This window comes from Rhinoderma darwinii, chromosome 11, assembly GCF_050947455.1.
Source record: "Rhinoderma darwinii isolate aRhiDar2 chromosome 11, aRhiDar2.hap1, whole genome shotgun sequence".
NCBI lineage: Eukaryota > Metazoa > Chordata > Amphibia > Anura > Rhinodermatidae > Rhinoderma > Rhinoderma darwinii.
Genome location: NC_134697.1, coordinates 61075464 through 61093313, shown reverse-complemented (window position 1 = coordinate 61093313; position 17850 = coordinate 61075464). Strand labels below are relative to the sequence as shown.

The 17850-nt window shown below is 42.2% G+C and overlaps 1 protein-coding gene across 1 annotated transcript in view; it reads right to left on the bottom strand.

The window, feature by feature from the left end:
• The window catches only part of NDST2 (N-deacetylase and N-sulfotransferase 2), a 124376-nt gene that overhangs the window by 31131 nt on the left and 75395 nt on the right, over positions 1-17850 (bottom strand). Inside the window, exons 3-4 of the mRNA XM_075841653.1 lie at positions 5255-5342; positions 3010-3164 (exon numbers count right to left, since the gene is read on the bottom strand). Of these exons, the coding sequence (XP_075697768.1) occupies positions 3010-3164; positions 5255-5342 (243 nt within the window). The remainder of the gene's footprint in view (positions 1-3009; positions 3165-5254; positions 5343-17850) is intronic.

Sequence of the window (17850 nt, the reverse complement as noted above, 5' to 3'; positions counted from 1 at the left end):
TAAATTTATCCCTGACATCATATCCTCATGGCAATTAAAGGGTCTGTGACTTCAGACTACCGCTTTCCCACAGTGGCAGTATAAGTGAGGTGATAGTCTGAGACACTCCCTATACTGCACTCACCCCTGTAATTAGATGCCAGTACAGTAAGTGAATGCAGCAGGTGGGCACAGGTGATTTCTCTGTTCCCTGGTGAGTGACGTAGAGGTGAGATTTTTTTTTATTTTTAGAACATCTATGTATTACATACCTCATGGGGGGCAGAAAAACTGTCCAGACCGAGGACTAGACAGTCGCTTTATGGCCTCATGCACACGGCCGTACCCGTATTTTCGTATAAAAGTGTGGGAGCACGACCCGTAAAAAAGTAGGACATGCTCCATAATTCCCGGCACGGTTCTACAGAATGGACACCTATCCGTAGAGATACGTAAAGGTGTCTGCGGCCAATAGAACCGGGGCGGGTCCGTAGATTTTTTTTACAGTCATGTGCATGGGGCCTAACCTGTTGCCCTTCTAAATATTTGCAAGTAACAGGCAATATGTAACAGTTTCCACTATCAAAATTTTAACACTTGCGGCAGCTGCGCTGGATATACCCTGTACCTGCTCCTTTTACTCTTTACTGTTGTATTTGCTGCTGCCCTGTCCATGGTTTTCATCTCGCTGATGCTAGGTCTGGAGCTACATTCCGGAGAGGATATGGACAACTGGGCGTGTTTTACTTTTTGGCCAAGTGGGCGTTGTATAGAGGGGTGTATGATGCTGACCAATCAGCGTCATACACTTCTCCCCATTCATTTACACTGCAAATAGCAATATAGCTATATCGCTATGTGCAGCCACATAAACACACTATAATATTACTGCAGTGTCCTGACAATGAATATACATTACCTCCAGCCGGGACGTGATGTGTATTCAGAATCCTGACCACTACTCTGCACTGCTCTGTGATTTACAGCATAGCAGGCATAGTCTAGCGAGATTACGCTGTAACCAGTCATTTACAGTGAGATCTCGCTGTGCTGTAAATCACAGAGACGCTACAGAAGTGACAGGATTCTGAATACACATCCCGTCCTGGCTGGAAGTCATGTATATTCATTGTCAGGACACTGCAGTAATGTTATAGTGTGTTTATGTGGCTGCACATAGCGATATAGATATATCGCTAGTGCAGTGTAAATGAATGGAGAGAAGTGTATGACGCTGATTGGTCACCGTCATACACTCCTCTGTACAACGCCCACTTGGTCAAAAAGTAAAACATGATCGTTTTTCTAAATAAAAAAACACTGCTGTAATCTACATTACAGCGCCGATCACATCATGTACAAGATAGGCCACTTATAATGTGGTGACAGAGCCTCTTTAAGAGGGAATTCCTCCTAAATTGATTGATGTTGCTGGAGGGTGAGTTGGCAGGAACCCCACCTATGCTCGGAAGCATGACCTCTGTAGAACACATAAATCTTACAATGCATGATACTACCAGTGAAATCAATGCATTAGGTCATATTATTTCGATGCACTATAATGATCTAGATCACCGCCACCAAGATAGAATCTATTTGATGAAGAAACTGCGTAAAAATATACTATGTAATAAAATTATTCTTCATTTGTTGCTTTTGCCCTTGTTTAAATGCAGGAAACATGCCAGATGGAATACACAGTTTTCCATAGCAACCCAAGAATCAGCATGACTAGACTAATGAATATACTTTTAATTTTATGAAAGTGCTTGATGGATGAACTCCATAATCCTCATGTAAATCAGATTGCTTCTGTAAGTAGAAAGCACCCTCAAGACTGCGTAAGAACGTGTTACTATGTAGGGGGTATATAGAGCGCTCCTGTGCAATTCCAGCTCTTCCAGAAGAAACATTTGTGTATCTCAATGAAGAGTAATATTAGAAGACAAGTAAAAGGCGCCTCTTGCGCTATCAGATTGAATGCAGCTTCTAGACCTCGGCAGAATTAGAAATGATGAAAACATTTCTATTTAAACCAGACTGGCTCCTTACACGGTTCATCTGAAGAAATGCGAATCATATCAGAGAAGCTACATCAGTGAAAGCGAAGAAATACCTGTGGCAATATACACCTATAGCCCCTAACCCCTTCCTCTGCAGCCATTTTTTTTCCACCCGACCACTCAAAAAGCATAACTTTTTTAGTTTTCCGTCGATATGGCCATATGAGGGTTTGTTTTTTGGGGTTGTGGGCGATAGAGAGAAGGGAGCGGGCCCCTCAGATTGTCCGATGGCTTAGATGACACGTTCGCTATTGACTGTGGCATCTAAGGGGTTAAACTAATGGGATCGTGGTCATCTACCATCCCACCCTTAACAGTGAAGTGTCAATAAGGGGTCTTGTCAATTTTGGACCCGCAAATTACACAAACCAGGTTTTTCAATGCTTGGGACATGAGACCGCAGCATTTTATCACTTGATCCACATGAATGTGCCTATACAATCAACCATCTAAAATAAAAAGCCATCTATAGCTCACAAGTATAGATCAATTGGTCCCTGGCTTTAAAACTTAAGCAGAGGAATGTTTCCTATTTAAAATTTTGTCACATCAGAGAGACTCTGGAAATTTTTAAGAAAGCCCAAGATCAGAGACTAGCCTTAAACGGCTTCTCTACGTAAAACAACGTTAGATCGTCAGAGCAGCCTAGATAAAAGCTGGCACAGGTCGTCACAGATTTGCCACTGCTCGGCTTCTCTCCCGCTCGGTCTAATTTCAAAAAGGTAAAAAACATAAAAAACAACACAAAGCTTTAATATAGTTTACTTGGATGTACATCTGTGCCATCCTCTTTTAGTTACTGCGTGTGCAGAATCCAGATTTCAACACAGCAGTCATTGCCCACAGTCCTTAGCAAGCAGTGTTCCTATGTTATTGATGCTCAGCATAAAGTAGATATTCTCTGAAACCTGCACGTAATAAAAGCTTTCATCAGGTTTTAAAACAGGAAGAGCGAACAGGTCATTACCAGGGCAAACTGCTTGTTGAGTTTCATCTGCTCCGCGAGGACAGTGACGTTATGGAATAAGTGAGGCTGCATGTGGCTCCACATATGAGGGAACCACCAGAATTCCTTCCTGTGCATGAGAAGCATGTCATCCCCCTCGTCTTCCTCATCTGTGCCTGGAAAGACAGTGGAATCACACAAGGATATGTCACCGGCACTACCTCAATCCTAGGAGGCATACAACCACTACATTCTGTAATAAGCAGCTTCACAGAAGACACCAGACGTTATTTAAGTCAATGGACAACCTTTTCTTTTAGTGGCCAGACAAGAAGAAGGTATACAGACATTAAAAAAAAAATCCATAAAGTTAGGCACCAGTAGTAAATTAACTGGCTACTGAAATTTGACCAGTCCTGTCCAGCGCTATACAGATTAACCAAAAATTGCATTCACATAGACTCAAAGGGTAACTAAAACTTCAGAGAACTTCTGACATGTCATAGCAACATATCAGAAGTTTTTATCGGTGGCACTGAGACCCCCACTTTGTTTCTGATCGGCTTTTCTCAGAAAGCCCATGTAACATGTACGGGCACATAGACTTTCTAATGAGCCCGTACACCGGTACATCGGTTTTCCGAGAAAAGTCAATCAGAAACCAAGCGGCTCAGCGCTCACCCGAGTGCTTCAGCCATTTCGTTTTAGCGATCGTTGGGGGTCTCAGTGCTCGGACCCTCACCGATTAAAACTTCTGACATGTCGCTATGACATGTCAGAAGTTTTTGGAAAGTTTAGTTACCCTTTAAAGAGGAACTGTGAGCTCTCCTGACATGTTTGTATGAATAATACTTGTATAATACATAGAATAATTTTGATTTGTACATTGTGTCGTTCTTCTCTTATTCCTCCTGGAAATGTATATAAAAATTAACAACTGGGTGTTACCATTTCCCCTGTCAATGGCGAATGTCTCTACACAGTCTAACAATGTTCAAAACAGTTCTGATAGTGTCAGAAACCGTAGGGACTCTCACTACTTGACAAGGGGAATGATAATGCCCAGTTGTCAATTTATTCATATATTTCCAGAAGGAGTAACAAAAGCGGAGCTCTAAGAACAGAGTTCTAAACCAAAAAAAAAGTATTGTTATTACATGGAGAATACACGCATTAACTAAAACAGACATGTCAGGAAATCTAACATGTCCTCTTTAAAGGAGTATTAGGGCTTGTCCACATGTAGCGGAATTGCTAAGTATTTTCCGTCCATCCGTACACAGCAGAATACACTAGCAGCATAGTGGATGAGATTCAACACATCTCTTCCACGTACCACGTAAATATTCCGACCAGAAATTGACCTGCGGTGCGTATTTTTCGGACTGCAGCATGTCAATTCCTGCGGCGGAACGTGGCCAGAATTGCTGCGTTTTTCAGAGGAGATGTCACCATCTCCCAACATTGTGAAAAACGCAGCAAAATAAGCACTATTTTCTTCGGTTAAGAACGCAGGAAATTGTGCGGTTTATCCGCAGTGGATTGTCTGCTACTTTCAACAGAATTGCTGAAGATGTTTTGCAGCAATTCCGTTACGTGTGGACAAACCCTTAGACATACATAAGAAAAGTTAGACAATTTCTAATATACGGTGTGTATGAATTCCTCACGGTTCTCTGCTTAGTCATTCAATCTCCATTATTTACTTCCAGTGGATAAAAATCTGTCCTGCTCGTGTGGTCATCACACAGGTGCGAGGCTTAAATAACTTCAAGCAAAGTTCCTAATTTCCATGAAGAATTCATAAAAAAGTATATTTGAAAATTGTAGGATTTTTTCTATTTTACTTGCTGCAACACAGAATTTCTAGCTACCTAAGTAATTTTCACATTTGTAGATAAATACCACTGATCGGAGCGGTAAAGGAGTTTGCAACATAATTTGGGCCTAGTTTTACCTCAGAAAGCATGGCTGCAGGTGAAGCTGTGATTTACAAGCATTGAGCTACACGCAATACATCTAGAACAGAATGAAGGGAGCAGCACAGATTTGGATCCCTCTGCTGCTCTCTGATCATTTCCACACTGCTCGTGCTTGTAAAAGTGCCGAGGTTTATTACATTTTCCCACAGGTTCCCCCTCAGCCAGCCTGGATTTTCTAAAGCGAGCTTTATTACTTCATGCAGTTATAAAACACACCATTACGTTAACATCGCTAACAACTTCGGGACTACTTCGATGAAAGCTACAATGGAAAATCACAGTACCTGTGTGGTAGAACTTCCCAGAGAAACCCAAATTGAAGGTGAAATTCGGCACTAGGGTTCTCAGCTTGCTTTGAGTGTTCAGCAAAGCCTGAAATGTAGAGAAATACAAGTCAGCACGATCCGGAAAAGCTAGGACGTTGGCTAACGGTCCATTTATCACATTCTGACACTTAAATCAAGACCAACAAAATTGAAATTACAACAATTTGAAGACGATTCAAAGTCTTGACAGGAATTGTACAACTAAGTAGGGGGACTGGGGGGCCTGAATCAAGGATGTACGAATAGGAACTCTTCACACACAGATCATATATTATGTATCATTCCATTATACGTTCCATATATGTACATAAATATCTACCTAGCTATACACAGTAGGAGATATATATATATATATACATACACACACACATATATATGCACACATCCACACACATATATACACCCACACACACATATATATATACACACACACACACACATCCACACACATATATATATTTAAACACACTCTATAAATGCACATCCGCTGCTTATTCTTGGGGGCAGACAGTCACACCCATAAAGTAATTGATTGGTGGTGGCGGCAGTACCAGTTCCTGCCCAAAAAAAAAAACAAGTGTTAAAAAAAACCCACAAAAAAAAAAAACAACGACCTTGATCTCTTTTCGGGCGCTCTCTTCCTCCATTAGTAAAGAGGTAAGGGTTCAACATATGTCAGTGTAAATATGGGTGTGCAAAACTATGTAAATGCACATTGTGTACATCGGTATGATATTTGACTGTATGTAAGGAGTGTGCGCATCTAAGTAGTGAGTGTTCATGTGTGTGTTTGTCAGTAGTGAATGTGTGTTCCTCTGTGTAGTGAGTGTGCCGGCCTGTGTATAGTAAACGTATGTTGACACAAGTCAGTTTGTGAACGCTGATCTGTTAGAGCTTTCCCGGTGACCTGTAAGAGCTAATATTGTAAAGAGAAAGTGTCTAGGAGTAACAGCCCAAACACAAAGCCGTAGACCACGCCAGCTCTGAGAGCAGGGCCGTCGAGCGCTGTAGCGTGCAAGAATCACCTATTTTCTGTTGCATCATTTACTATAGAGTTCAGATATGGCCTCTGAAAGGGACATCAGCACAAGAACGGAGATCAAGAGGAGCTTCATGAAATGGGTTTCCATAGTCGAGCAACTGCACACAAGCCTAAGATGCACAATGCCAAGCGTCAGCTGGAAGATGTAAAGCCCGCCACCACTGGACTCGAGAGCAGAACAAAACATAGAGTTATGAATGACAGTTCAGTCTGATAGAAGAGTCTGGGTATGGTAGATACCAGGCGACTTGCCAACCAGAATGCATAGTGCCTACTGTACAATTTGGTGAGGAGGGATAATGGAATAGGACTGTTCTACAGGGTTTAGAATAGGCCAATTATGTGCAGCGTAGGATAAATGTTAATACTACCGCTTACAAAGACCATCGCTATAATGACAGTGGTGAAGATCTGCCAACGCTGGGCCTACAGCAAACAACTGCAGTACAGAACAGGGAGCAACCAGATAACAACAGAGTACGGGGTATTTGACAAGGTAATATCTTAGAACAGGTTCATTTTAGCTTAATTATTTGTATTTGCAATGATTAATACATTCTTAACAGTGATTGAATGGGCCATGATAATACTGTGTGTACCTCTTTAACACCCATGGAATGGGATGTCCAACAAGCTCATATAGCGGTGATGGTGAGGGGTTTACATACTTTTGGATGGGTAGTGTACATGCGGAGTTCATAAAGTATTTGTTGCAGATTTTCAGGTGTGGAAAAACCGCAACAAAGTACAGTACTAAAAATAAAAAATGGCCCTATCCACATGAGCGGAAACAGATCTGCGGATTGCCGGCTTGCAGGGGTTTTTCCTGGTCTGCATGTACGTTTTTGGCACATATTTTGGTGCAAATTTTCAGGCTAGTTCTGCAGCCGATTTATTTTAATGTTTCTAAACATCGGCCTCCTGTACACAAGCAATTCAGTGCGCAGTATGGAAATGTATAGTTCTGCACAGTTCCCTGTGTGGTTCTGTGGCACCCCCAGAGACTTGGTCCAACATTCGAAGGAGCGTGCTCAGATTTTTTAAAATCTCTATATAACACTGTAAATTAACACAGGGGCATTTAGGGCTTAATGGAAATGCATTAACACATTGGGGAATCTGAGTGTGCATGAGGCCTTATAGTCATGTCTATGGTCATCTCCTTCACCATTACAATAATCTGATGATACAACACTTTCCAAGGTTGAAAGAAAAAAAAAAAAAAAAAGAGAAAAAAATAACGATATTTAGGTTCACTGAACGCAAGACAACAGATGGCGGTGTTAGCAACACACTTTTCCAAGTTAAATTGAATCTCCGAAGTGCAAATGAGACCATAAAACTGCAGCATTTTAACTGCTTTTCTGACAGAACAAGGTTAATAAAATGATAATGCACTTCTCCAAGAATGGAAATCGGAAGAGATTCGAGCTCAAAGCCACTTGTGAAAACACTACAGTATTTTTGTAATGAGAACGTACATGCAGGATTCAGATCCAGCAAGAAATGAAAATATTTGTTGCGGAGAAGCAGAAAATCTGCTTGACTTCTTCAGGAAAATGCTCAGTAACTTCATAAAATGTGATTGTGGTGGTGTACACATGTCTTGTACCATACACAATGGAGAAATTAAATCAAAACTCAAAGCAACCAATCCGATTCCAGATCTTATTTTTCATGAAACTCTTTAGACAATAAAAAACAGCAATCTGATTGGATGCTATGGCTATTCTACCATTTTAGTTTTGGTAATACTCTCCCATTGTCTTGATCTGTACACAAAAAAATAAAATGTGTGCTCTAGTTCGGTCCAGAATTATTTGGAAAGGTACACAAGTTTTGGCATTTTAGCGGTTTACCAAAACATATTGAATATACAGTTATATAATCAATATGGGCTTAAAGTGCAGACTCTCAGCTTTAATTTGAGGGTATTCACATCCTAATTTGAGGAAGGTGTTAGGAATAACAGCTCTTTAATATGTAGTTGCCTCTTTTTCAAGGGACCAAAAGGTTGTTGGACAATTATCTCAAAAGCTATTTAATGGGCTGCATGGACTATTTCCTTGTTAATCCATCATCAATTAAGCAGGTAAAAGGTCTGGAGTTGATTCCAGGGGTGGCATTTGCATTTGGAAGCTGTTGCTGTGAACCCACAACATGCTGTCAAAGGAGCTCTCAATGCAAGTGAAAAGGACCATCGTTAGGCTGAAACAAATGATGAAATCCATCAGAGAGCGATAGCACAAATGCTAGGAGAGGCCAAATCAACAGCTTGGTCATTCCTGATAAAATAGCGCACTGGTGATCTCGTGAACTCCAAAAGGCCTGGATGTCCACGGAAGACAACAGTGGTGGATGATTGCAGAATCCTTTCCATGGTGAAGAAAAACCCCTTCACAACATCTACCCAAGTGAAGAACACTCTCCTGGAAGTAGGTGTATCAGTATCTAAGTCTACCATAAAGAGAAGACTTCATGAGAGTAAATACATAGGGTTCACCACAAGGTGCAAATCATTAATCAGCCTCAAAAATAGAAAGGCCAGTTTAGACTTTACCAAACAACATGTAAAGAAGCCGCCCAGTTCTGGAACAGAATTAAACGAAGGATCAGAATGATGGGAGGAAGAAAGTATGGAGAAGGCTTGGAACAGCTCATGACCCAAAGCACACCACATCCTCTGTAAAACATGGTGGAGGCAGTGTGATGACATGGGCATGTATGGCTGCCAAAGGCACTGGGTCACTAGTGTTTATTGATGATGTGACGGAAGACAAGCAGCCGGATGAATTCTGAAGTGTTCAGGGATATACTTTCTGCTCAGCTTCAACCAAATGCAGCAAGGTTGATTGGACGTCGTTTCACAGTACAGATTGACCCAAAACATACTGCGAAAGCAACCCAGGAGTTTAAGCCAAAGAAGTGGAATATTCTGCAATGGCCAAGTCCATCACCAGATCTCAACCCGGTCGAGCATGCATTTCACTTGCTTAAAGAAAGGGGTCACGTGTGCGGTCATTCACAGAAACTTTACCGAAGTGTCGGGAGTGATGAATAGACATCGCGTCCTGGCTGGAGGTGATGTCTATTCACTCCCAAGACACTTCGGTAAAGTTAATATGGGAGTATGTGACTGCACAGCGTGATCTCGCAAGATCACGCTGTTTTTTGCAAGTACTGCTAAAAATGAATGGAGAGAAGTGTATGATGCAGATTGGTCACTGTCATACACTTCTCTCCACAACACCCAGTTGGTTAAAAAGTAAAAACACTCCCAGTTGTCTATTAAGAAACTAATTAGCATAAATCTAAAATTGTGCATAACTTGCTCAAAATTGATAGTTTTTCAAAATAAAAACCACTGCTGTTATCTATATTACAGCGCCAATCAGATTATGTAGGAGACAGGAAACTTATAATGTAGTGACAGAGCCTCTTTAAGACAAAACAAAGAGGCTCTGTCACCACATTATAAGTGTCCTATCTCCTACATAAGGAGATGGGCGCTATAATATGTGACAGCAGTGCTTTTTATTTAGAAAGCGATCTATTTTTACCACGTTAGGAGCGATTTTAGCTTTATGCTAATGACTTTCTTAATGCCCAACTGGGCGTATTTTTACTCTAGACAAGTGGGCGTTGTGGAGAGAAGTGTATGATGCTGACCAATCAGCGTCATGCACTTCTCTCCATTCATTTAGACAGCGCATAGTGACACTGCGTTGTTCACTATGTGCTGTCTTATACTGACACATTAACGTTACTGAAGTGTTTAGACAGTGAATATACATTCCTTCCAGCCAGGACGGGATGTCTGTTCACAATCCCGGCACGTCACGAACGTTTCTGTGGGACTTACAGCAGAGCAAAGCGTAATCTTGTTGTAACCTGTCATTTACAGCGTGATCTCACGAGATTACGCTTCCTCTGCTGTAGGTACCACAGAAACGTTAGTGAAGTGTCGGGATTGTGAATAGACATCCCGTCCTGGCTGGAAGGAATGTCTATTCACTGTCTAAACACTTCAGTAATGTTAATGTGTTAGTATAAGTCAGCACATACTGATCTAGCAGTAAATGAGTAAATGAATGGAGAGAAGTGTACGACGCCGATTGGTCACTGATTGGTCAGCGTTATACACTCCTCTGTACAACGCCCACTTGGTCTAAAGTAAAAACACGCCCAGTTGGGCATTAAGAAAATAATTAGAATAAAGCTAAAAATCGCTCCGAACGTGGTGAAAATAGATAGTTTTTCTAAATAAAAAGCACTGCTGTCACCTACGTTCTAGCGCCCATCTCCTTATGTAGGAGATAGGGCACTTATAATGTGGTGACAGTCTCTTTAACACCTTAATAACCGGGCTATTTTGCACGTTAATGACCAAGGATTATTTTATTTTTTCACGGTCGCATTCCAAGAGTTGTAACTTTTTTTTATATTCCGTCGACATAGCCGTATTAGGGCTTGTTTTTTGCGTGACGAGTTCTATTTTGTAACTGTAACATTTTTAGATGCTTATAATATATTAACTTTATTTTAGGAGAGAGTTGAAAATAAGCAGCTATTCCAGCATTAATTTTAACGTTATAAATTTACGCCGTTTACTATGCAGTGTAAAGAACATGCTAACTTTATTCTATGGGTCGGCACGATTACGGGGATACCAAATATGTAAAGGTTTTATATGTTTTCCTACGTTTGCACAATAAAAACCCTTTTAGAAAAACATTACTTGTTTTTCCATCGCCGCATTCCAAGAGCCGTCATTTTTTTATTTTTCCGTCGATGTGGCCGTATGTGGGCTTGATTTTTGCGGGACAATGTGTCGTTTTCAATCGTACTATTTTGAGGTACATAGGACTTATAGATTAACTTTAAATTTTTTATGGGGGGAATGGGAGGAGAGAATTTTGCCGTTGTTTTTTGCGGTTTTTTTGGACGCCATTCATCCGGCGGTTTAATTAATGTGTTCATTTTAATGTTCAAGTCGTTATGATCGCGGCGATACCATATATGTGTATGTGTTATTTGTTTTGACACTTTTACTCAATTTGATTTTGACAAATTTTTTTTTTTTCCACAAACTTTAACCGATTTTCATTTCTTTTTTTTAGTCCCACCAGGGGACTTCACTATGCGATCTGCCGATGACATATATAATGCTTTGGTATACTTAGTATACCAAAGCATTATTGCCTGTCAGTGTAAATCTGACAGGCAATCTGTTAGGTCATGCCTCCGACATCGCCTAACAGGCATTTGCTGAAGGCAGACCTGGGGGTCTTTGTTAGGCCCCCGGCTGCCATGGAAACATGACGGTGACCCGCGATTTTTTTGCGGGGGCACCGATGGGGTGACAGAGGGAGCCCCCTCCCTCTGTCAAACACATTAGATGTTGCTGTCACTATTTACAGCGGCATTTAATGGGTTAAACTGCCGGAATCGGAGCGCGCTTCGATTCCGGCAGTTGCAGCAGCAGCCAGGCTGTGTATAACAGCCGTGCTCCTGCCGCTGATCGCATGGGTACAGTGGCAGTACCCGCGCCATCACAGGACGGATAAATCCGTCCTCCTGCGCGAACTAGCAGCTGCAGAGGACGGATATATCTGTCCTTCGGCGTTAAGAGGTTAAGGCAGAAAGACCCACAAACAAGCAACAACTGAAGACGCTGCATTAAAGGCCGGGCAAAGCATCACAAAGGAGGAAACCCAGCGTTTGGTGATGTCCATGGGCTCCAGACTTCAGTCAGTCATTGCCTGCAAAGGATTCTCTACAAAGTATTGGTATTTATGGTAATGTCAGTTTGTCCAGTTACTTTTGAGCCCCTGAAATGAGGAGATTGTGTAGAAAAATGGTTGCAATTCCTAAACGCTTCACAGGATATTTTTGTTCAACCCCTTGAATTAAACCTGAAAGTCTAAACTTCAATTGCATCTCAGTTGTTTCATTTCAAATCCAATGTGGTGGCAGCAGATCCCGAATAATGAAGATTGTGTCACTGTCCAAATAATTCTGGCCCTAACTGTATAGAAGGCCTCTTACAGACGAGCATATTGGCAAATGCCAGGAATATAGATCCGCAAAGCATTTGTATTACGGATGATATACCGTAAATATGTCATCCATATTACAGATCCGTAATACTGATGATCTGTTTTCTAGGGGGGATAATCTAATAACATAAGACAACTCAGTTGAAAAACGAATGCAATATGAATCACATAGGGATTTGAATCACTCTCCATAGACTTCCAGCCGCAATAGGGATGAAACTAGTGCATGCTGCGGTTTTTAAAATAAACTCGCATTCAATACGCCCATGTGAATAGCCTCATTAGTTCCGTACTACGGACTGAAAAAACAGATGGAAAATATGCATATGTAAAAGCAGCCTCAGGGCTCTTTCACACGGCTGTATTTTAGTCAGTATTTAGAAGCCAAAACCAAGATTGGGTCCAAACCATAGAAGATGTGTATATTTTTCCATTAGACCTTATTTACACGACAGTGAAAAACATCTGTCACACGGCCATTTTCAGAGCGACCCCCACCCCCCTTGTAGATGGCACCACTCCCCCTGTATATGGCACCGCCCCAGGCATGAACTCTAAAAAATGGAAACCCCTGTCAGAGCAGGGATTCCGCTCCAGGAATAGCCCTGGACGTCACGGTCCATGTATGGATAATAATGCCAGGGGCTTCTCCAGTAGCGGAATCCCCGGGAAGAGGGTCAGCCAGGCATTCTGCTCATAGGGAGGGCCCCTAACCCATCAGCGGCTCTCTCTAGAAGCGGAATCCCCAGGCAGTGCGATCTGACACCGGGTATTCTGCTCCTAGAGGGAGCCCCTGATGTCTCTGTCCATATATGAACAGTGACGCCAGGGGCTTCTCCAGTAGCTGGGGATGCCAATGACGTTAGGGGCTCTCTCTAGAAGCGGAATCCGCGGCCAGCGCGATCGGACACCGGGGATTCTGCTCTTAGAGGGAGTTCAGGTGGCGCTTTCTACAGGGGTTTTTGAGCTATCTACAGAGGGTTGTGAGTGGTGCTATCTATAGTGCGGGGTGTATTTCGGGGCTCTCAAAACCCCGGGAGACATGAAAGTGCAGCGCTGCACATGCTGAAGCAGCACTGCACTCATTGAACCCCGTTCAGGCTGTCAACGATTATATACGTGACAACTGCACAGAGCACCGGCAGTTGGAATGTATATAGCCGCATGGCAGTTGTGAAGGGGTTGAGGGTGTATTCAGATATTGCGTTGAGGTGCGGTTAAAACCAGATAGGAAAAATGCATCAATTTTTACTGCAATTTGATGCATTTTCTTACCGAAAAATGCATTAATTGCAGTAAAAACACATGCAGTTTTTGGATAAGGGTTTAGTGATTGTACATGCGATCACTGACCCCTGTAAAAGAGCCTTTACAGACCACCCATATCACAAGATATATTTTTATTCTGTGAATAATACTGCAGAGAAAAAGTAAAACATCTAAATATTACACCACTGAATGAAGGCAAAGGGAAAGGACAAACTGAAATGGAAGGAGGAGGAGGAGGGACGCCCTACGAAAAGGTTATCCAACATATACAAGTACATGCCTTTGGAATGAGTCTGACTTAATATTGGTTCAAACCCAATTAAGGGATTTAATACATAAAACATCTTTCAGGAAATCCTTATGGTAAGGTCATGTCTTATGAGGTAGCAAAACCTTTTTTTAGTAACAAGTCACCATAGCAATCCTGTTTGCTATTCTCTAGCCAGAGAGAAACATAAATTCTTCTTCCCTTCTTGTCTGCAGCCAAAAGAAACATCCCTGTGCCAAAACCTACTGCATCAGCCGCTATGATATCACAAGCAGGTTGTCTCAAACACTGCCTGGCGTAGTGTGTCACATACGGGAGCGAAAGAAGGCCAGCAAGCCCTTACCAGTGTTACCATTGACACTTCAGGGGCAAATGCAGGATTTTTAAAGGGGGGAGGGTCCAAGTGTATGCTTTTTAAAACAAGTTCTTTTTGCCACGGTCCTGTAACCCTCTGGTTTTTGCGCAATTTGAAATGGCTGGAATATTTATTATATGAGAAGCTCTAAAATAAAAGTGATAGTGGATATATGATAACCAATACTCAGAGTAAAAACCAGCGTAGATAGTGCCCCACACAGATAGATAAATCCAGATGTAGATAGTGCCCCACACAGTGCCCCTGTAGATAAATCCACAGATGTAAAAGAGTGCCACGGTGCCCCATGCCACAACGAGCACACTGACCTGTCCCTGTTACCACGTGGTCCTCCCGTAATGCAGGTCTGGTCCCTTCTGACGCGCCACCAGCATCACAAGAAAAGCACGGAGAGTTCCCTTGCCTCGCCAGTGTGGTCATTTGTATCCGTGTCCTAAGGACGATAGTATATGAGTTCCTGCAGAGCCAGGAGGATAGCGGGACCAGGAACTGGAGCTTCAATGATAATCCGGCCCTGTCAGAGGGGTGTTTCCAGGCAACTGGAACTCACAAGCCTCTGCACTGCTTCACTTTACGTCCAATGCAAATACCCTGAACCCGGTTGAACCCCCCTCTACCCAATTTATAAAACGTAGTCTTCACCTTTCATAAAACAGTTCAGAAAGACCTACGGACATTTATCTCAATACGTTTTGGTAGGAAGGTGTTTAGCTTACCACAACGTTAGTATTCGGCCGAGCCTGCCTGTTTAGAGGGGGGAATTAGCTGTTGTATACCTCTAGCAGCTGCTTATCTCCCAACCTCCTGGATCCTTCTTTCCCCTGACGTCTCCCATCAGGGGACTACCAGGCTGATCAATATATATTTGATCATGGGCTGACTTGTTGTATGGTCAGCTCTATACTTTATAACAGATCTGCTCTGGTCTGAGAAAGTCTTTCAGAAGACAGATTGTGGTAATATTTTCCTTTTTACGGAGGTTTGCCCTGTTGGTCAAATTATTGGCCATGTTACGTCTACGGCCAGACTAACAGTAAACAGCCATCAGCACTCATTTCCAAAGAATCTGTTGAACATTACAGATATTTAAATAAAAATGCAGAGATGAGTGGATGTCCAAGAAGATTGCTGCCACTTATCTCCAGGAAAGTTGTTTTATGCACATTTTCTGCTGTCTGTCATTTTTTTTAAAAATTCCTGGACAACCTCTTGAATAACCTGCTATAAAATGTATTAATAGAGAGAACGCTTTCACGTTCCAACACCGTATACTAGAGCATCTAGGAGGCTGCAATGGTACATTTTACACCATAAAGCTGGATTTTGCTAAGTACATTAGAGCAAAGAGAAGCTCAAGTGCACAAAGACAAGAGGCGCCTTTGAATTTGCCATAAGCACGTAGAAAGCCAACACACCGTTTTATTATTTTCAGAAGCAAAGAGGTGAAAAATCAAAAGATTTCTCAATGGGTATCATTGATCCAGAAACTTGAGTGTATAAAATGGGCTGCAAAAAACACTTTCCTGCAGAGAGCAAAATGTGGCATGTGGAGACAAAAGCAGCGGGGCAATTCATGTGTTTTTCAGATCGACTGGCATGGAAAATAACTGAACAAGGACAGGATAGCACTCGCTGTGTCCACTCCTCCCACCACATACAGACTACTTTCCTCTGGAAAACTTATATAAAAAGTAGTAGAACAAAAAGAAGTCCATTACATACTGTAGTTTCATATCAAAAGGCCAAAATTGTCCTAATTACGACGTACAGAGATATACATCTTGAATACCGGCCATACACAGACGAAAATTTATGAAAGGGGACGATTTCGACCATAACTGCACGGTCATTACAACCGAACGATGGCCCACCGTAATCTTCAACCAAAATCGGCCAGGTAGGAAATTTTCATTTGCGTATTGGAAGAGGTTGAATGTGTACAGGGCACTCGGGCGACCATGAACAATCGTTCTGGAAATGCCAACCCACAAAGGAGGAGTATAGGTGGGGTGCAGTTCCTGCCATATAACGGCCGGTAACCTTCAAGTTTCATTGGACATATATGGGCACGTTACTCGACTTAAACGGGCAATATTATCGTAAATGTTCATTGAGACGTCGGCTTAACGATCGTTCGCACAACACCCTAAGCCACCTTTAGAGTCAGCTTGAACTGTATTAAGGTCCTTTGACATGGGCAGATATTCTGCCAATAAAACGAGCACCAACTGACAACACCACAAGAAATTGGCGTAAATTATAGCGCAAATTTATACCTGCCATAGATTTGCCTTTCTGGCGCATGTCCAACCATAAACATACCTAATTTAGTAAAAGGCGTGTGCCTCTTGATAAATTAGGCGCAACTTACTCCAGCTCTTTTAGGAGAAGTATTGGCGTATGAAAGGACAGTCTTCATAAATTCCCCCAACACCTCTAGCATGCTGTGTTTTGATAAAAACAGCACGGACTTCGAAAACACCACAAACCAAAAAAGGTGGGTAGACATTTTCCTATAAATTGCTGCTAAACACTTTGAAATAAGCGTAAGAGATGTCCTTATGCAATCTCATGGTTCCGGTCCTCTTCGACAACACTTTTTCTAGACATTTAAAGAAAAATAAAAAAAAAATGGTGAGGTAGGCGTAAAAATTGTTTAGCACACAAAATACATTTATTGCATGCCACGTCAATATTTTGGTGCAATATGATGCTTCCATGTCTTAACATACAAAACTCAATATATACACCAGCCATTTTGATATAGGGTCATTTACAGCAATAAGTCTTGGACCTCCAATACCCTCTACACCAGGGTTCGGGAAACTTTTTTTTGTACGGGGTGTTGAAAAAAAAAAAAAAAAGTTTAAGATTAAGTACTTAGACCTCTTGCACACGTCCGAGTGCCACTCGGGCCGTTTTTCACGGCATGCGATAATTTTGACAGATCCATTAACTTTAGTGGATGAATCGGGTCAGTGGAAATAGAATCAACTCTCCAATCCGTGGAAAGATATAACATCTATCTTTCCACGGATCACGGACGGGACTGCACACATGGTCCTGTGCATTAGGGCTCAGTGTGCCGTGCAAACATTACATTTATATAAGTGCTGAACATCAGCTCGGATGGGCTGCACACAGGAAAGAGATGAGCTATTGAACATAGCTTGGGGGGACTGCACAGCGGAGAAAGAGCAGCTACTAAACACCAGCTGGGGGGGGTGCACAAAGGAGAGAGTGGATACAGAACTCCGTCTTGCCGTAGTTCAGTGCCGACAAACCCAAAACGCAGTGCCGCTCTCTCTCCGTGTTTAGCGCCACCAAGCACATAACGGCGCTGGGACCCGGGAGAGGGTTGCTCGCCAGAAAACCATGCCCTTCGTGCAAGCTGTGGCACGGATGCCACAGTTTGCCAGGGTGATCTGCTTCATCCGGCACATTCAAGTATCTTCAGAGATTTAATTTAAAAAAATATATAAAAAAGTTTCAGGTTGTGTGTCGATAGAACGGATACATTTGTTTGTTAACAATGCTATG